Raw genomic sequence first — 18,587 nt, 5'->3', positions numbered from 1 at the left:
GGGGGGGGGGGGGGGAGGGGGAGTTGAAAATCTTTAGCTTCTGATCCTAATATTTTCTTCTTCCTCTTTTGTGGGAATCATTTGTAAATATCAAAGAAGTGCTTCCCAAAAAGAATCACTTCAGAGAAGTAGAACTTATACTTCAGGCTGGTTAAGTTTTCAATTTCTGGTTTGATACTATTATCTTTCTTTCCAATTTACATTTCTGCATACAAAGATAGTTGGCTTGATTTGTTTTGCCATAACATGAAAAGGTCTCAGATTTGTGATCCTAGATACTCGTTCTCTTCTTTATAACAGTTTATTTCTCTCAAACACCCGTTTGAGAGTGCTACTATTCAATACTTTCGGTGACATTCTAGTAAGAGAGCTATATATGCCACTGTCTTTTCCACTTGATATTTGAAGCTTCTATCTTAGAGCTTCTTTTTCTTTTTCCATCTTAGAGTTTCTTTTCACTAATCACTGCAACTAATGTTATCCTTTCAGGGATGCAGCCTCCGAAATACAGAATACATAGTCGGGGCTGTTATATTTACTGGACATGAGACAAAGGTATCCCCTTCCCTTGTTGATCCTTCTATTTATATACAACATGATGGGTCAGTTTTTTTTTTTTTTTAATCTTTTTCTTGTGAATGGACTTCTAATCATTAGATGCATAAAGAGCTACTAACAAACTGATACCATCTGTTGGTGTTGGACATCTGTCTTGGAGCTCTTTTCCTTCTTCTTCTTCTTCTTCTTCTTCTTTTTTTATATTTTTTTTGGGGGGGGGGTGGGGGGTGGTGGGATGCGCATTTTCCCATAGTGATGGTGTTTCATTCACAAAAAATAAATAACTAAATGTTATCGTGAATTATTATTATTATATTTTTAAGTGTAAATCTACCAATCCTGCTGTTCTGTTCCTTTCTATGCATCGTTTAGTTATTTTATTTTTTCGTGCTGTGAAATTAATTTCATTCTAGTTATCCCAATTACATGCAGTGTGATATGCAGACCATCACCACTGCAATTTTCCACGATTTTTTGAGCCATAAGGCCCATAACATTTTTACTTGATGTTTTCGTGGATTAAACTTCAGGTTATGATGAATACCATGAATGTTCCTTCCAAAAGAAGTACATTGGAGAGGAAACTTGACAAGCTTATTCTAGCTCTCTTTGGTACTCTTTTCTGTATGTGTCTCATTGGTTCCATTGGCAGGTGTGGTGGTTAAAAATTTTAATCTCTGTTGTGATTGTAAGGCTTCTTTTGTTGATTTCTGTACAACACCTTGCATATTTTGCCAAATATTTGGATTCCATTAAAGGCTGGAAGTAACCTAGTTTTTTCCTTGGTTGAATTCTGCAGTGGTGTGTTCATAAATCGCAAGTACTACTACTTAGGTCTTGATGGAAGTGTGGAAAGTCAGTTCAACCCCAACAACAGATTTCTGGTATTTATAACTGCTGTGGACAGTCATATTTTCTAAAAACATGGTCATGTTTTTCGTCGATAGCATACTTATTATTATTATTTATTTTTTTTTTTTTCTCTTAACAGGTTGCTGTGCTGACAATGTTTACTGTAATTACGTTGTACTCAACCATTATTCCTATATCTCTTTATGTTTCCATTGAGGTGGGATGCTTATTGGATTAAGTTAAGATGCAGTCTGGTATAAAAATATGCTTTCCTCGTGAAAATTTGCATTTAAATTTGTTGGTTGGTACTTTGTGGTGTTCTTAAAATTTCAGATGATCAAATTTATTCAGTCCACTCAGTATATCAACAAGGATCTACATATGTACCACACTGAAACGAACACACCTGCATTGGCTCGGACATCTAATCTGAACGAGGAGCTCGGACAGGTATGCCGATGCAATCCTTACAGTTAACCCCCCCCCCCAAAAAAATAAAAATAAAAAGAGAAAGAAAAAACAACAGGTGTACAGTAGAGATGCAGCATTAGATGGTTTCAGCAGTCTGTTGTCTCTACGCTTCTGACATATGGAGAAACTGTTGCCGTTGAACTTTGATTTTTTAATGGCTTTTTTTTAGAACGATTTGTTTCAAGTTTTTGAGTCTTTGTACTTTGAACTCTTTCCTTTGGACAGGTGGAGTACATATTTTCTGATAAAACGGGGACATTAACGAGAAACCTGATGGAGTTCTTTAAGTGTTCAGTTGGAGGAGAGGTGTATGGCACTGGGATCACTGAAATAGAAAGGGGAGGAGCTGAGCGGAAGGGCGTGAAAATTGAGGAGGTATGTTTTTGGGCCATTTGTAAAAGCATGTGTGAAAGGGACATGCTTTTATTCATATACTCTTTCTTTTTCGTCATCATTTTTCTGGTGGGTGCAACATTCTGCCTTGTACAGGTGCCAAGATCAGCAACTGCAGTACACGAGAAGGGTTTCAACTTTGATGATCCTAGGCTTATGCGTGGTGCTTGGAGGAATGAGCCTAATCCTGATACTTTCATGGTATGTTAGCTGATGAATCGCATTAAAATACTATTTTAGCTTTTTCATTATATGATTCCTATGATTTATATTGTTTCCATGTGCTAGTGAGTTGTGGTTTCTGTAAGCTACCAAGTTCTATTTGAGAGAAGGAAGTTCTTAATAAAAGGTTTGGGCATAATTTACCATTCCCCCCCCCCCCCACATAAAATTCCCTTGATTTAGTTCTCCAGTGCTTGTTGAGGCGCTGGTAATTTTTTCTGTATTGATAAAATTCCCTTAATGCAATTCCTTTTTTTTTTTTTTTTTTTGGGAGGGGTGGGGTTGACCTTTTTCTGCTTATCTCGCGAAAGAATCAGAAGGCATTGGCATAATATCTATTTTCATTTTAGTAAAAATTACTTTACTGGATGGGTTTTGATCCGTATTTTCTTGTTAGAAATATACTTTTATCCTGGATAAGTACTATTGTGTACTCTTTATATGTATTCATAGTTCAGTGCTAATGCCCTGGAATTTCCTGTTTGTTGACTTCATTTTCAGCTGAAGGATTACTTAATATGGAAAATATTATCTAAGTGATTGGAATAAATAGAAAGTCATCATCATGTTGAGTCTAGTTCTGGGGTTTATTATCTTATGAGCAGTTGGTATTAGTTACAAGTTTTTCTTTTTTAGCTTTTTTTTTTTTGGCTAATCATGGGACTTGTGAAGTGGCTTCTCATTAGATAGAGTGCATTGGAAGGGTAGACGCACATCGCTGCATGTTCTGGTGGCATCTGAATGCAAAGAAGCTTTTCCTTTTCACATTAATATGAACATGGTGGGAATGTAATGGCCTGATTGTGATAGTAGCCTATTGACTTGAATTCTTTGCATGATATGGATGTCAGCATACCTAAGCACTCAGGAATCTAATTTGTCAAAGGGAAAATGGTCTCTGTCCGGGAGTGTGGCCCCTGGGCCAGCACCCCGGCTAATGAGAGCACATGCACGGGCATTGACCAGGAGGGGCACGGTGGTCATTTCACACCCCCTGTGACTGGGTGTAGGGACGTGCTTCTGGACAGAGAACACGTTAAATTATTGAAAGGTACAGGCCACCTTTTTTTTTTTTGGGTGCAAAAAGCGACAGGCCACTTCAATTAAAACAAGAGAAGAGTAGAAATATCTGGTGGATAGTCCCAAGGATAAGCTAATTGGTCCATCTTTAAACAAGGGAACAACAGTTGTAGTTGAATAACATGATGGAGAACCCTGGAAATAACCATGCTCATTTATGTAAAAAAATAGAATAGTAATAAAACATGTTAGTATATTTTTTTCTCGGAGGTTTCTGATCTGGAAGTAAGGGAGTTCCATTAATATTTTAAAGACCTCTGGTGCCATATCCTAAGTGTCATCCTATGATGCCTCGGAAAAGGAAATTCACTTCCTGACTTAGTTTCACGTATTGCTCCTTTTTTTTTTTTTTCTTAAAATGAATTCATTACCAGTCAAGGCAAGAATATCAAAGGTGAAGGAGAAATTTTTTTTTTTTTTGGGGGGGGGGGGGGGAGGGGCCACAGCTCAAAAGCCAAACCTTAAGGGCAGCACAAAATCAGTCAAAAATTGGGGGCCCTAGCTAGAAAACAACCAAAGGGGGCAATCAAAGGGTGGGGGGTAAGAGAGACGGAGAGATGGAGGGCCTAGGAGACAACAATAAGCCTATTCCTTGGGGTATCAGAAATCCTATACTGAGGGATACATCTAAGTTTAGAGCTGACATCAAAGTAGATGGCATTCCAAACTTTTCAAATGAGCGAGAGTTGGAAGTCCATCTGCGGAGTAGCCTGTTAGTTAACGTATTGCTCCTTGATGGACATGATAATGAGTTATCATGTTATTTTGGTGTGGTTTCGCCAATTTTCTATCCATCTTTTAGATTCATTTATATTGTTAGACTATTGACTCAGACATTTGGAATTCCTTTCAAGCATCTAACTTCATGGTCTGTTGGCATTTGGAAATAAATGAGAAAGAACATAATGATTTGTGAATGGCTCATGTCACCCTAACTGCTCCAAGTTAGGACAGGAAAAGAGAATTCCAGAATTGATTTTGGAATATTGACTTCATCACAGTGACTTTTTGTCGCATGTAGAAACCTAGTGCCTTTTGGATAAGTGCATGATTTGTATAATGTAAATTTATCCAAGAAAGGAAAGAAAATGATTTTTACTCTGTAAAATGAACATGGCAAGAGAAAGACTGATGGTGACAAAATTGCTCTGCTTTATCTGCGTACTGCACTCTGGAGGTTGCCACATTTAAAGTTATTGATATCTTGCCACATTTAAAGTTAGTGACATCTTGCCTAGGACTGCATCCATATGGTTTATAATCTAGTATTTATCCTCTGTTGAAGCATATGTGTGTGCGTCCTTTCTTTTCCTTATTTATGGCACTCAGTGAAATTTTTTGTTTGTTGTGTAGGAATTCTTCAGATGTCTTGCCATTTGTCATACTGTGCTTCCTGAAGGTGATGAATCCCCAGAGAAGATTAACTATCAGGCTGCATCCCCAGATGAAGCTGCTCTAGTTACTGCAGCAAAGAACTTTGGCTTCTTCTTTTATAGGTTAGAGCTTCCTATATGATGTATCTATATCATAATGTTAATCCTCATTACTGGGTAGAAATGAAAACGCTCCCCCCCCCCTCTCTTTTAGTTGTTATTTTGGTTATTATGTATTGATGCTGTATTTTATCAAAATGAATATCTGATTTACAGTATATGTTAGATTGAGTGTGCTTCTGTTTCATCTTTCAGGCGGACACCAACTACAATCATTGTTCGTGAATCACATGTAGAGAAGATGGGTAAAATCCAAGATGTTTCTTATGAGATTCTAAATGTTATAGAGTTCAATAGGTGGGTCTCATCCTTCTGTTCTCATTTCTTTGTTTTTTTCTTTATCTCTATGCTGCAAGTTTTATTTTTTGGGTGTGAATACTTGTGCTGTATGTTAATAGTAGCAATGATGGTCATTTTGTCATTTAAATAGTACAAGGAAGCGTCAGTCTGTCATTTGTCGCTATCCAAATGGGAGGCTCGTTTTGTACTGCAAGGTGATTATTTCTCATGGTTTTTCATTTTATTCGGGCATTGCTAAGACAAATCAAATGAGCCTCAGATAAGATAAAACCATGTTTTGCAGGGTGCCGATACTGTCATCTATGAAAGACTGGTGGATGGAAATAATGGGATAAAGAACTTAACTAGGGAACACTTGGAACAGTTTGGTTGTTCTGGTTTGCGTACACTTTGCTTAGCTTATAGGGATTTAAGTACTGAGACTTATGAAAGCTGGAATGAGAAATTCATCCAAGCAAAATCCTCTTTGAGAGATCGAGAAAAGAAATTGGATGAGGTATGTGCCCTATGCTTTTGAAACTTATTTTTAAAGTAATTCAGATGAAATTTATTCTTTCTGGCCAGTTAGGGAAATTATAACATTCAAAATGGTTTGTTCACAAGTTGCCACGTGCTAGGCAATGGATGACATGGGTGGGTCCATTTTATAGAGGATGCTGAACCCATCTCATCTGTCAAGTTTCAGTTCAGTTCAAGTATATAACAGGGTCTAAACATGTTTCAGTGTCAACTGTCAAATGAAATAATGGAGATGTGCCAACCACTGCCTAGCACAGTCGGTCATGGCCCTGTTTGTAGAATACAGGTGCTGCTGGAATGTCTCGTGTTTGAGACTCTTCAGTCTCCACTTGCACCCTCCCCCACTAGTTGGCCTGTGGTCCTTCAATAGGAATGGACCCGGAAAAAAAAAAAAAAAAAAATGAAGATGCCAATAAACTCTAAAATGTAAGATTTGAGGTTAGCAATGTCTATAATTTTCCACAACTTTGGATACACTTACATTGCATATATGGCATTCTTGTTCAGGGTTGAAATTTTAACAATGAGAAGGAAGAGGGACCTTTATACCTAGGATCTACTCAAAGTCTCAAATGTGATATTTTGTGAACTCACAAACCCCCTTGTGAATGTTATAAGCCTTGGGCTGGTTTTACTTATATATATATATATATATATTTGAAATGTTTTCCAAAGTTTTAGTACCACTATTGTTAGAGAAAAATGGTTTTGTTATATTAGTTGGAAGACTTTATTCATAGTGAAGCATTGTATGATTAGCTTTTGGAACATGTTATTTATTAGAGTGTAGTTGATGTGGCACTATTAACTACCTTGAAGACTTTCTTAATAAATGGAGCTTATTTCATCCACACTCATTCAATCTTCTTGACTGTTTCTGATCTTCATCTAAATCTCTGTTTTTTACCTATCACAACATAACTAGTATCACACACATCATGGATCGTCCATGATCCATACAATAGAGGGAGGGTGGTGTCAAGAAAGGGGAGAGGAGAGGGAAGCTCATACACAGAGAATGAAGCAATATTCAATATTCAAAGAAATCCATATGTTAGGTTTTTCCATTTGTCATAATGGAAAAGCAAAATTACAGTGCAGACAACTGCACCCAATCTGTGCCAACAACACATAGTTAAAAAACTCGAATTTTTTTTTCGTTTCGGTCAGTCTGAAATGACCGAAATGGCGGAATTTTGCCGAAACTCTGCATTTTTTGCCAACAAGTTTCGGTTGGCCATTTCCAGGGGCACACAGCCATTTTAAGCTCTGATACTTCAGGGAAACCTTATTTTTGCATATATAAACATATGTAAACAACCTTTATATTGCAAGAAAAGTCATACAAAGTGATGGTTTGGATTTGCACCCTTGGTTGGCAGTATACGCCAAACCCTATTATGTACCTTGTATAATATTGCCTATTCTCCACATTGTTTTAGTACTAGAAGGTGGAAAATGCAAGATAAACAATTAAATTGTGCACCACGAATGAAGAAACATGGTATTGAGTTATTATTTATGAAATAGTATTAAGTACATGTATCTTTTAAGATAGACACCCAAGTCCCAACAATACAATTTTTCTGCAAATTCATGGGTACAAACTACAATATTGACCTTCTTAGGCCATCCTAATGCCTAATACAACAATATCAAATATGGTACAATATAAGCCTCATATGTGCTTCAAAACATGTTAAAATTACTTTCATAAATTTTCTTCAATTTTCAAACCAAAACAAAATAATTTTTTTTTTTTTTTAGTTTAAAAATAATTTTCATAAAACTGAAAACTAAAAAAAAAAAATTACCAGCAGAAAAATATCACATTCGGTGAGGTTGTAGATCGGCCAGTGGTGTCTAACATATTTAAAATGGAGCCCCATCCAGTTGATGTTAACCCAAAAATTTTCACAACATTGTTGTGTCGGAAAACCCATTTATAATAGTAGAAAGTAGAGAAAAGAAGTATAGAAGCAATAGATGTCGGTGGGGCGGGACTCTCTTAGTCCTGGGTCTCTCACAGAGTTTAAACATCATTTCTCATAGACAAACCAGCAAGTAGAGCTCACAAAATATCATTAATCAACTTTTTCCATCAACTACAATCAACCTCTTTATATAGAGGCTTGGACTTGATTACATAGAAAGATCTAAAATAGGAAACAACTGAAAAATAGAAACTATACTTTTCTATTGCTAAAACTAAAAGCTTGGAGACGAAGAAACTATAAACAGAGAAAAAAAAGACCCTTTTAGAGACTAAATCTGACTTCTGACTTCTGACTACCTGCTGACAAAGAAACCAAAAAAAAAAAAAAAAAAAGAAACAAATCACTGTTCTTGTGAACAGTATTTTCTGAACTTGATTTCACCTCCTCCTCCTTCATGCGTTCATATACATCAGCGACTGGTTAGATCAATGATTGGGATTTCTTCCTTGAACTAATAAACGGTGGAAAAGAAAATGCGGAATAAAATTTTCAATTATTTTCACTCAAATATCTGATTTACTTCAGATACATCCTAAAGTTGATTTTACATGATTTGTTTTCTTCCATTCCAAGTAGGCCAGTTTGATGCATTTGTCTTTTTGTAGCCGTTAGATGCCATGCTTATGTATCATGTAAGTTTAATTGTTACAAAACCATTTATGGATCTTATTTTAAACAATGTTCTGGAGTAAATACTGTTCATCAGCCCTTTAATTGCCAGACCATACAATTTCCATTACTGAGATGACGAAACTTCCCCCCAAATCAGAATTAGAAACCCTGGATTTGTTTCCTGATTTTGAAATTATTGCATATATTAGATTGCATTTCTCCCTTTTCATCATGTGGTTAAAACTTCTTCAGGTGGCTGAACTTATAGAGGAGGACCTTATTTTGATTGGTGCCACTGCTATAGAAGACAAGCTTCAAGAAGGAGTACCATCTTGTATAGAGACTCTTTCTAGAGCTGGAATCAAGATTTGGGTTTTAACAGGGGACAAGATGGAGACAGCTATAAATATAGCATATGGTGAATTCATCATCGTCTTATAATTTTATTTGTTCATCTCGTACTAGCGTGTGTTGTTTCTTAGCAATGCTAGAAAAATTCTTAGTCTGTGTTACATCTCACTTGTTTTGCAGCATGTAGCTTGATCAACAATGACATGAAACAGTTCATCATCAGTTCCGAAGCAGATGCAATCAGAGAAGTTGAAAGTAGGGTATGCAGTACTTCTATGCCCCATATATGTGTCAAATTTATGTGAGGAAATTTTCTCCAGTTCAGACTGGTCACTGGTTAAACTTGTGTTTAAATATTATGATTAGGGTGATCCTGTCGAGACTGCATGCTTTATCAAAGACACAGTGAAACAAGAGATCAGAAAATGCCTTGAGGAAGCAGAACACTATCTACATACAGTGACTGGACCCAAATTGGCCCTCATAATTGATGGGAAATGTTTGATGTATGCATTGGACCCAAGTATACGAGGAAATTTGCTTAAACTGAGCTTGATTTGTTGTTCAGTAGTTTGCTGTCGAGTTTCTCCACTGCAGAAAGCACAGGTAGAATTACTTATAATGATCTTTTTCTGAATGCATTGAGGGTTTTTTTTTTTTCTGATGGGTGGGGAGTGTATATATGCTTGTCATTTAAGTATTTCATCCTTTCAGAACAACACCTGAAAGTCCCTTTTTTTCTTTCCATCTACATATCCAAGACAAGTTTGCTTGGGCTGGTGCCTGTAACTTCTCGACTCCAGGGCTTAAATTTTTGTTCCATACTTTTTCTATGCAAAAACATTACAGGAACATCATTCATCACATGATTCACATCCTTCAGCACCATCTACCAAACATTCAACTCATTCGACAGCCCCATCAAAACCTTTTACACTGAAGGTGATGGACAGAAGGCAAGGAACTGTCTTGAATTCGCTTGAGCAGAGAATACCGGCATAGCGAAGGCAGAAAGCACTGGATGTCAAGTAATCTATTGTCAGAGACTCGGAATGCTATCATGAGAGTCCATGCAAAGAAAAATAATGGTAACAAACCTTTGATCCAAATTGGACCAAAAGTGGAAGATTCTTCTGGAACACCAATGAGAGCTTCGAAATGAAATTTGACTGAAGACATATCTGAGGTTGCCACAGACCAAATACGAAACTCTTTTATCCTTTTCCCCCACTATGTTGGTGGCTTGGTTGAAAGTGTCCATGTGCTGAACCTTTTTATTGAACCTCCAGATCATTTAGATGTTGGCTGAGATTGAATCCGAGGCCTAAATGTGCTGTGAAGCTCCAAACAATCTGCCAATTTTGCTTCTTACTGGATGCAATGTGGAAAAGAACCCAAATACCTCCATGATACGTCTTCCATACTCCTGGCCTCTTACTCGATTTTTTAAATTTCCAGGTCATTAAGATGTTGGCTGAAGTTTGAATCCAAGACCTAAATGTGCTGTGGACCTCCATGCAATCTGCCTCTTTTGCATTTTACTGGATGCAATGTGGAAAGGACCAAAATCCCATCACGAGACATCTGATATACATCTTGCTTCTTTCCAATACATTGTCTTTCTCCCAGTGTTATATTAACTTGAATCTGTTGCAAAAGATTGTATTCACTCAACCTATTCCTTTGCTAGGCTTCCACTTGTGATCACACCTTTCCCGACATTTGTCCTCCTCACCATCATATGAAAAATTGCTCTTTGTTCCAACCTGTCTGTGATGCAGAGTTGATGTTGTTGAACCGGGTTGACCCTTCAGGCAATCTCAATCGAGATAATAGGGTCTGATTGGATTTTTGGATTCATTAGGATCTTTAGGATTTTATTTTTTTGGGGGATTATTTGCAAGCTTTTAATTTGGGTAGTTGATAGTCAATTAGGGAGTTACCAATTTGAGTTTATTTCGTTTTTAATCTTATTTGTTAGAATTTAGGAAGTAATTAGAAGTTGCTAATGTCAGTTTTAGATTTTAATTAGCAAGTTTGAATTTTCAGTTTCTTATATAAAGGCATGTAACCGATGGATATTGGTGTGTTGAATTGAATTGAATATTTGGTTGAAGCCTTGTTGGTTTTAATTGGTCATGTGACCTTTTTCTTTTCCCCCTCCAACTTTGATTTCATTCAGGGTTTTCTTCCCTTTCCTCCCTAAGGCCCTCCATCAAGTGGTATGAAGGATCCATCTCCTTCGTTCTTTTCCCCCTATTCTCTGTTCTCTACTCTACTGAAACTCAACTCCCTTCCACTCCCATAGTAACGTAACCTCCCGCCCCTGTTACCTTATCCCATCAACCAAAAAAGAAAAAATCATCTGCTAAAACCCAATTACCCAACCCCACCCTAATGCCTCTTCAAGCAAAAGAAAAGGAAAAAAAAAAAAGGAAGAAGAAACAGAAGAAGAAGACGAGACAAGAGGGTGGAACAAAACCAAAAAGAAAAAAAAATGGAAGCAGTCCAGCAAAGAGAAAGAAGGACAGAAGAAGAAAGAGAGAGAGAGAGAGAGAGAGAGAGACCGGGAATCATACTTGTTTCCGCCTCCCGTCGAGAGTCCTCTTCCTATCGCTGCTTTCCCCTGGTTTCAGCATGCTTCTCCTCCCTCTTGTTGGTTTCTGACTCCACGAAAGAGGTAGAAAGAAGAAAACCCCTTTTTCTCTCGGTACTTGCCCCCCCCCCCTACAATTTCTTTTAGTTCTTTTCTTTTATTTTTTTTATCTTCCATTATTACCCTTCTTTTCCATTCCTATTCTAAGTTCTCCTTGTTTTTAACTTGCTTCCAATATTACCCTTTTCCATACGTTTTGTGAGTTGTTACTTGAACCTTCAATATTACATCCTTGCCACTGACTTAAGGACTTTAGCTTATTAACAAATCTGCCACTCCTTGCTTGTGAATTGAGTATTTGTGAATTGGAGGGTCCACAAGTGATCCAATCATGGAGTCCTTTGTGTTCAAATTCCGAGTTCGATTGCCCATTGGAAAGTCTGCAAATTGTTTATTGATAAACGACTAAATGACAATTTTGTCTCTCTGTGGTGGATATGTTGTCACAAACCAATTAGATCATTTTTGAATAAGAGGATGATGTCTTTGTTGAATTTTCTGTTCCTCCTTATTATGATGATGCTTTTTGTGAAGTGTTTGACTCTCCTTAGTGCATCATTAAATTGGGTTGTGGCTGGTTGGAACAACGGGATGGTATCCTAGATCGTGACAACAATGTGTGCACTCTCCAGGCTCACCACATGCATAAAAATTTTGATTTTCATAGATTGGTTAAGTCAAAGAAAGTGATACCCCCAGTACAACCACAAGTTGAACCAGAGGCATCAACACAAGTGGAAGACCGTCCTATTGTGGAACAGGTGAAGACAACAAAAAGAGAAAATTGTGGATCAGGTAACGAAGGACATCAATGCAGTGCCAGTTGTTGACCATCATGAGTTTGTTCTTCCCCACGATTTTCCAAACTTGAATGCACCTCCAAAGCTTCACATCATGGATTTTGTTCGCGATACAAATGACGAGCAATTTACCCCATTCGTGAGTTTTATTGTTATCATTCTTTAAAACTCGTGGACGAGTTTTTCTCAACATCGGGGGAGTTGATGCTGTTGAACCGAGTTGACCCTTTAGGCAATCTCAAACGAGATGAACTGGGTCCGATTGGATTTTTGGATTCATTAGGATCTTTAAGATTTTATTTTGTTTGGGGATTATTTGCAAGCTTTTATTTTGGGTAGTTGATAATCAATTAGGGAGTTATCAATTTGAGTTTATTTGTTTGTAATTTTATCAGTTAGAATTTAGGAAGTAATTAGAAGTTGCTAATTTCAGTTTTAGATTTTAATTAGGCAAGTTTGAATTTTCAGTTTCTTATATAAAATCATGTAACCGATGGGTATTGGTGTGTTGAATTGAATTGAATATTTGGTTGAAGCCTTGTTGGTTTAATTGGTCATGTGACCTTCTTCTTCTCCCCTTGTGCTATTCTTTTTTTCTCCCCTCCAACTTTGATTTCATTCAGGGTTTTCTTCCTTTTCCTCCCTAAGGCCCTCCATCAGTTTGCCAGTGTATCCATTAAGGCCAACCAAGATAGGAATACTAGCAATCTATTATTATAGAGCTTCCTATGGAACAAAGTTTATGCCAATTGGACTCTGGAGATGTGTACCAAGGTTAATTAACTGGGTGGAGATTTTTTTTTCCTGTCGAAACTTGGGATTTTATCTTTCTTACTTTGCAGGCCCTCATCACCGGAAAATAAAAAGATGTTTCAGTTAATAGTTCTCAAGTGACTGAATGATACTTCTTCCTCACTTACATATTTCTTTCAGTACTTAGCGCCAAAGGTTTTTTTTCTTTTTTTCTTTTGTGGTGGGGGGTGGTGTTGAGTTACCTGGGTTACTACACCAGTGTTTATTGCAAGTCAGCCTTAGTAAAACACTTGCAAAAACATGGTTTGGAAAATTTTATCAAATATGAACTGTGGTATATATTTTTTTCCAAGTGATTCTGAGCAAGAAAGCCTGCATGCTTTGCAGGTTACTAGCCTGGTCAAGAAGGGTGCAAAGAAGATAACCCTTAGCATAGGTGATGGTGCGAATGATGTGAGCATGATTCAAGCTGCTCATGTTGGTGTTGGAATAAGTGGGTTGGAAGGAATGCAAGCGGTAATGGCTAGCGATTTTGCAATTGCACAGTTTCGCTACCTTACAGATTTACTTCTCGTGCATGGTCGATGGTCATATCTCAGAATATGCAAGGTTTGTTTTCCCTATGTTATTCCAAACTACCAAAGTCTTATTGAAAGTTGTTTGTTTAAGAAGTTACATACTTTCTCGTTTACTACTTGCAGGTGGTGACATACTTCTTCTACAAGAACCTTACTTTCACTTTGACTCAATTTTGGTTCACCTTCCAAACTGGTTTTTCTGGTCAAAGATTCTACGATGATTGGTTCCAATCTTTGTTCAATGTTATTTTTACAGCTTTACCTGTGATCATTCTTGGACTGTTTGACAAGGTAATGACGGTCGTTTTCTCAAAGTACACTTCATCTTTGAGTATATGTCATTAAACTTGAAGCTATGCCATTTAGTTTGGGTTGATGGTATTATCCTAATTATTTGCAAGTTGCAACTGTTCGTGGAGGAAATTTTTTTATTTCTATGATTCATAAAATAGTATGTATTGCAACTGGAGGATCAAAATTTTTGTACTCCTCATTTTTGCCAAGTATACTATCTTTCTTCACCCAATTTTTGAATAAAATGTAATTAGTGATTGATTTATCCTTTCTCTTTGCCAGGATGTCAGTGCATCGCTTTCCAAGAAATATCCTGAGTTGTACATGGAGGGGATAAAAAATTCCTTCTTCAAATGGAGAGTTGTTGGGATCTGGGCGTTCTTTTCTGTCTACCAGTCACTGATCTTCTACTATTTTGTGACGGCTTCCAGTCGTAATGGTCACAATTTGTCGGGCAGGATTTTTGGTTTATGGGATGTCAGCACCATGGCTTTCACTTGCATTGTAGTAACTGTCAATGCGCGTCTTCTTATGGTCTGTAATTCTATCACCAGATGGCACTATATTAGCATTGGGGGAAGCATTTTAGCATGGTTTGTGTTTATCTTTATCTATTCTGGAATTATGACGGCACATGATAGACAGGTAAGTCATCTTTGACATGTTTCATTAAGCTCTCTTCCATGCAACAGTATGTTATAATTCACTATTTTGTATGTTTTTCTTGCAGGAGAATGAATATTTTGTCATTTATGTCTTAATGAGTACATTCTACTTCTATTTCACACTTCTCCTTGTTCCCATCGTTGCACTTCTCGGTGACTTCCTTTACCAAGGGTGAGATTCAGCAAATTTATTTTTTCCAGTGCATATAATAATATTTAGAGGGGGGTTTCCTCCACTGATGGCGAAACAGTTTTCCTTCCTGGCAGCTATTTCTGCCATTTGGAATGCTGGTCTAGTCATATCTGTAGAGTGTAGATAGAATATCCTCTGGATAGGACAAACTTAGCAGCATATCTCAATCACAAGGCCTATCATACATTGGACTCTTTCCTCATATCTTCAACAGTTACTTCCAGAAAAACCTCGCTTGTCAACCATTGTTTCAGACCATTATTTTGGAGTCTCCTACTTGATGCATAACTAGAGGGGTGATGTAGACAATATGTCCACAATGTTTGAGAGTGAACCAAAGTGCCATGTGGCAGATGTAGGCGCCAGTGACAGGAACCGTTCCTTCACTGGCAGTGACAGAATCCTGCCTCCATCATATTTTCGTTCAGTGTTAGTCTGATTCTATCCCGAGGAAGCCATACTAGTTGTATGTATTGGACTCTTGACGACTCTGCCTGATGTGTCTTTTGATTTGAAGAAAAATTGGATCATTTTACCTTGTTTATTCTTGAAGTCAAGTGTCCTGAAATGTGTCAGGTCCATGTTAACCCTACTTTCCAATATTGTACTTGGTTGGAAATGGAATTTTTTTAAATTAGTTTTGTTTGAGTACTTGTTTATTTATAAATAATTTTAGTCTCTGTATATGTGCCTTCCAGTATCCCAGCTCCGGATTTCTGCATACACAACACTGCATTAAATATTTGAGTAAACTAAAGACCAACTCAACTTAGTAAGCCTTAACCACACAGGTTCAGCTAGGCAATTCTGTTCAACCAATCAACAGCATAGCTGCTAGTACACACTTAAGCACTATTGACTTTATGAACACTTACCCATTTTGTCCGTGGCCTTCCCACTGCTTTTTTCCTTGACGATAGTTTTCACTTTGTCATCCTGACTGCTACATTATTTGGTCATCTTATTTGATCCTTGTTACCTAAGTAGTATTGCCCCTAGATTCCCTTGAATGAATTCAGAGCAATGTTCTTGTTTTCGTACTTTACATTATTTTGATGCTTCGATTACTGATTCCTGTTGAGTACCTCTGAATTTTATTGTCTATAATTTTTTTTCTACTATTTTCAGGATTCAGAGATGGTTCTTTCCCTATGACTATCAGATTATTCAAGAAATTCACAGGGATGACCCAGATGACAGAAGCAGACCAGAGTTGCTGGATATTCAGAACCCTCTAACACCAAATGAGGCAAGGAGTTACGCGATTGCTCTACTCCCCAGAGAAACATCTAAGCACACTGGCTTTGCTTTTGATTCACCAGGTTACGAGTCATTTTTTGCTTCACAAGCTGGTGTTCTTGCCCCACAGAAAGCTTGGGACGTGGCCCGTAGAGCTAGTATGCGAAGACAAACAAGGACATCTAAAAAGAATTGAATTATAGAATGTACATTTCTTTTTTCTTTTCCTTTTTCTTTTTTTTCATTTAATTACAAAATCTGTAAAAAAATTAGTTGTGCCATATTTTAGTGTTTTTTTTTTTTTTTTTTTCTTCTTCTTTTCTGAATCCTGTCATTTTTGTTCGTCCTTTACATGTATTAACTCACGAGGAATTGAATATAGTGATTTTAGTGGTCTTCGGGATTGTTACCACTTACCAGAGTTGTTTGATTTGATTTTCTTGAATTGATACAATTTTTTTCTGCGGAATAATACTCTTGCGGGCCTTATTCTTAGTTTTGTTGGAATCATTTCAATCCCAAAGTAGCCTCCTCACTAGTTTACATTTTAGAGCTTTGGATGAATGTAGTAATGATGCAAGTCTTGCCCCTTTTAGTAATGAATTTTCTTTCTCTATCGAAGAAAAGGAACCCTCCTCCCCCGGATAAAGATTCTCTCCAAACTTGGTCATTTACCTCTCACCCACCCAACGGTTGGGATGATTTGGACATGCATAGATGTTGGATGCATGTCCAAGTTACCCTTGCCATTGGATGGGTGGGAGATAAATGGTTGGATTGGATGCCCAAGTCATTGGAGAGGAGCCGAGGAGCCGGATCTGTCCCTCCTTCCCTTTTTTTTTAAATGAAATACCATTATCTTATTTTCTCGTGTGTTTTAGCAATTGAAGTTAATTGTAATCATTGAATCATGTGTTAATTTTTAGATCAATGTCACAATGTCACATATATATTAAACAAAAATTGGGGTTCATACAACACACACATTTGGCAATCATACGCTTGTGAATTGTCATTGGTTATTTTTTTTTTTTTTGTTAGAAAAGAAAATTCATTAAGTATATAGGTAACTAAGTACATCAATGTCCAGATTAGTGATGTCTATGTGTGAGAGTTTGGTAATAAACTAATGATATTGGTTGTAACAAGTCGCATGAGTAATACTGCTTTGTTCGTAGGCCCGAGCATGAAGGTTAGTATAGATACAAAATTATGAACATTGAGAAAAAGGGAGACTGCTCTCCAAGGCCAGGTTGTCGTAGTACTGTTAAGAAGTGTGTGATTCAATTCCTTCAAATTGCTCCATACTTCTCCTATTTTCCATCCATCATTGCATGTCTGTTTCAGCCCATATAGAAATCCTCCAGCGTTAGCTTCAAAAGTTTTTTCCTATCATAATGTAATCAGCAAATAATGAGACACATCTTCCATTGTTAATCATGCAAGTAGCTTAGGTAGGGGGTGTCAATCAGTTGGTTCGGTTTGGTTTAGTTCAGGCTGAATCAATTTCAGTCTAGGAATGAAGGAGACCAAAACCAATCCATTAAGGAACTTCTGTTTTCGGTCGTTTTGGTTTCGGTAAGATTTGGTTTTGATTAATTTCGATTTTTCAATATCGAGTTAATACTGATTTAGACCGATTTATTATCGGGTTTGAACAATAATGAAATCTTACATTAATAATCTGTAGTGAAAAAAAATTTGACAAAAACACTTTAAATATTTGACTAAATCATGGTTTATCATTGTAAGAAAAAGATAACTAATATTGAAACCAATAGATAACTAATTATTGAGAAGATAACTAATATTGAAAAATCCCAAAATGGACCCTATTATCCAATCATTCATTTAACTATGCAACTAATTTTGTATGATGAACAAGGAAATCAATGGAAGAATTGTTACAATTTACAAATCATTTTTCCTATTCATAACCTCATATTCATTGATTTGTTACAATTCCCCTTGCAATAAAAAATATTCTCACTAATATTGTAAAAAATGGATAATCAATTCACCAATTTATAATCTTATGATCATTTATTTTTGGGTGATTTACAACGCCACCCCTATAAAATGCCATTATTAGAAAGACACTCCAGCATAATATCAAATTACGCTCATACCCCCTACCATCAGTCTTTGTTAGAGAATATACCGTAAATACTAACATCAGCTGAGTTTTTTATTTTTTTTAAATACCAAAATGCCCTCATAATAAATAAGTAAACTATCAAGTAGGCCTTATCATTCTTCTTCTTCTTCTTCTTCCCCAAATCAAAGAACCAACCCCTGTTCTGAAAGAGCATACCAGAGCACTGGTGGGAGTAGCGACAAGAATAACCCTATTCTTCCTCGTATTGGAACAGAATACCCCAGAGAGAAATTGAGCCAGTGCCCCAATCTCAGTGTCCATCTCCCTCTCCATCTTCATCTCCCTCCATGAAGGGTTTTATCTTTATCAACTCACCACCTTGATAATGTTCCTGGGCAACCAAGATGGATTCCTAGCGAAATCACAGGTGGAATCCTACCCTTCACATTCTTATTCTCTGTTT

The 18,587-nt window shown here is 37.0% G+C and overlaps 1 protein-coding gene across 2 annotated transcripts in view; it reads left to right on the top strand.

Annotated features, from left to right (window-relative positions):
* LOC122079248 (phospholipid-transporting ATPase 3-like) overlaps nt 1-16,529 on the top strand; it is a 30,605-nt gene extending 14,076 nt beyond the window's left edge. For both annotated transcript variants that reach the window (XM_042645539.1, XM_042645540.1), the window contains 19 exons: nt 490-555; nt 1,089-1,210; nt 1,358-1,442; nt 1,550-1,627; nt 1,744-1,860; nt 2,107-2,256; nt 2,371-2,475; nt 4,930-5,072; nt 5,265-5,366; nt 5,500-5,563; nt 5,653-5,865; nt 8,750-8,915; nt 9,029-9,108; nt 9,215-9,454; nt 13,445-13,666; nt 13,759-13,926; nt 14,212-14,574; nt 14,660-14,766; nt 15,916-16,529. In XM_042645539.1, the coding sequence (XP_042501473.1) occupies nt 490-555; nt 1,089-1,210; nt 1,358-1,442; nt 1,550-1,627; nt 1,744-1,860; nt 2,107-2,256; nt 2,371-2,475; nt 4,930-5,072; nt 5,265-5,366; nt 5,500-5,563; nt 5,653-5,865; nt 8,750-8,915; nt 9,029-9,108; nt 9,215-9,454; nt 13,445-13,666; nt 13,759-13,926; nt 14,212-14,574; nt 14,660-14,766; nt 15,916-16,222 (2,898 nt within the window). In that variant the 3' untranslated portion in view covers nt 16,223-16,529. The remainder of the gene's footprint in view (nt 1-489; nt 556-1,088; nt 1,211-1,357; nt 1,443-1,549; nt 1,628-1,743; nt 1,861-2,106; nt 2,257-2,370; nt 2,476-4,929; nt 5,073-5,264; nt 5,367-5,499; nt 5,564-5,652; nt 5,866-8,749; nt 8,916-9,028; nt 9,109-9,214; nt 9,455-13,444; nt 13,667-13,758; nt 13,927-14,211; nt 14,575-14,659; nt 14,767-15,915) is intronic.
* The last annotated feature ends 2,058 nt before the right edge of the window (nt 16,530-18,587 follow it).

Source organism: Macadamia integrifolia, chromosome 5 (assembly GCF_013358625.1).
Source record: "Macadamia integrifolia cultivar HAES 741 chromosome 5, SCU_Mint_v3, whole genome shotgun sequence".
NCBI classification, from domain to species: domain Eukaryota; kingdom Viridiplantae; phylum Streptophyta; class Magnoliopsida; order Proteales; family Proteaceae; genus Macadamia; species Macadamia integrifolia.
This window is presented reverse-complemented; position numbering and strand designations above follow the sequence as displayed.